The 1,099-nt window shown below is 72.1% G+C and overlaps 1 protein-coding gene across 1 annotated transcript; it reads right to left on the bottom strand.

Moving 5' to 3' along the window:
- LOC110391115 (inhibin beta C chain-like) lies at positions 1-752 on the bottom strand (the record flags this gene model as incomplete). The annotated part of the gene is given in 1 exon segment (XM_021382849.1): positions 1-752. A coding segment is annotated over 1 exon segment (747 nt), but the record flags the coding sequence as incomplete, so codon positions are not given.
- Positions 753-1,099: the final 347 nt, after the last annotated feature.

The raw sequence follows: 1,099 nt of genomic DNA, 5'->3' as shown, positions 1-1,099 counted from the left end.
GCGCCTTAAGTGCACCCGCACGCGTCCACGATCATGTCGGGGATGTCGGTTTTGACGATGTTGCTGTCGCGGTCGTAGTAGAGCAACGAGAGCGGTCGGCGGAGCGTGGGGACGCAGCACGAATCCGCGGCCGCGTCGGCGTTGTTGGCCTTGATGAGGTTGAGGACGGCGGTGTGGAACGACGCGGCCACCCCGGGGGCGGCGGCCACGTGCGGGGGGCACAGCCCGGAGCAGTAGTTCATGTGATAGCCCTCCGGCTGGATGATCCAATCCTCCCAGCCGATCTCTTTGAAGTCCACGAAGAACTCTTGGCGGCAGCACATCCGCGTGGCCCCGCCGCAATCGATGCCCCGGCGGCGGCGGAGGAGTTGGGGGGTCCCGGTCCGGGCTCGGACGGCCACGAAGGGGCGGTGGGCGTCGCCGTGGGCGGGCAGGGGGGGGCCGGGGGGTCGCGGCGTGCTCAGCTCCACCGTCAGCCGCTCGGAGCCGCTGCTCAGGACGCTCCGCAGCGCAGCGCTCACGTCCAGCGCCGCCCAGCCCTCCCCGTGCGCCTCCAGCACCGCCTCGCTCAGCGCCGTGCCGTTCCGCTCCGCGTCCCCGCTCAGCAGCCGCACGGACACGGGTTGCTCCCTGCCAGGACCTGGGGAGGTCCAGAAGAGGTGGAGGTCCGCGTGCAGGACCTCGGCGCTCCCACGGAGCTCCTGAGAGAAGCGGAAGCGCAGGCGGGCGCTGCGCGGCGTGGACGGCCCTGCACCGGAGCAAAGGAACCGTCAGGAGCTGCGGGGGGGGGGGACGGGGAGGGGGGGACCGCAGCGCGGAGCCGCTGGGCCGTGGGGTGGCACACGGGGGTGGCGAGGGGCCCCCACCCTCGTGCACCGCTCTGCTCCGACAAAGCAGCATTTGGTCTCTCCGGCCCCGATGTCCCCTCGTTACAGAGCTGCTGAGGGTTTGGGGGGGGGGGGGTGACGAACCCCCTTTCCGCCCCCACGGGCGGCACCCCCCCCATTACTCCCCAGAAGCCTCCCCCCCCCCCCCCCCCCAGCCCCGCTGAGCACGGCGCGATGGGGATGCGTCACTTCCAGAGCCCTTCGAGGACGCA

The sequence above is a fragment of the Numida meleagris genome, unplaced genomic scaffold, assembly GCF_002078875.1.
Source record: "Numida meleagris isolate 19003 breed g44 Domestic line unplaced genomic scaffold, NumMel1.0 unplaced_Scaffold296, whole genome shotgun sequence".
NCBI classification, from domain to species: Eukaryota; Metazoa; Chordata; class Aves; order Galliformes; family Numididae; genus Numida; species Numida meleagris.
The sequence above is the reverse complement of the archived record's forward strand: the minus strand, read 5'-3'. Positions and strand labels throughout refer to the sequence as shown.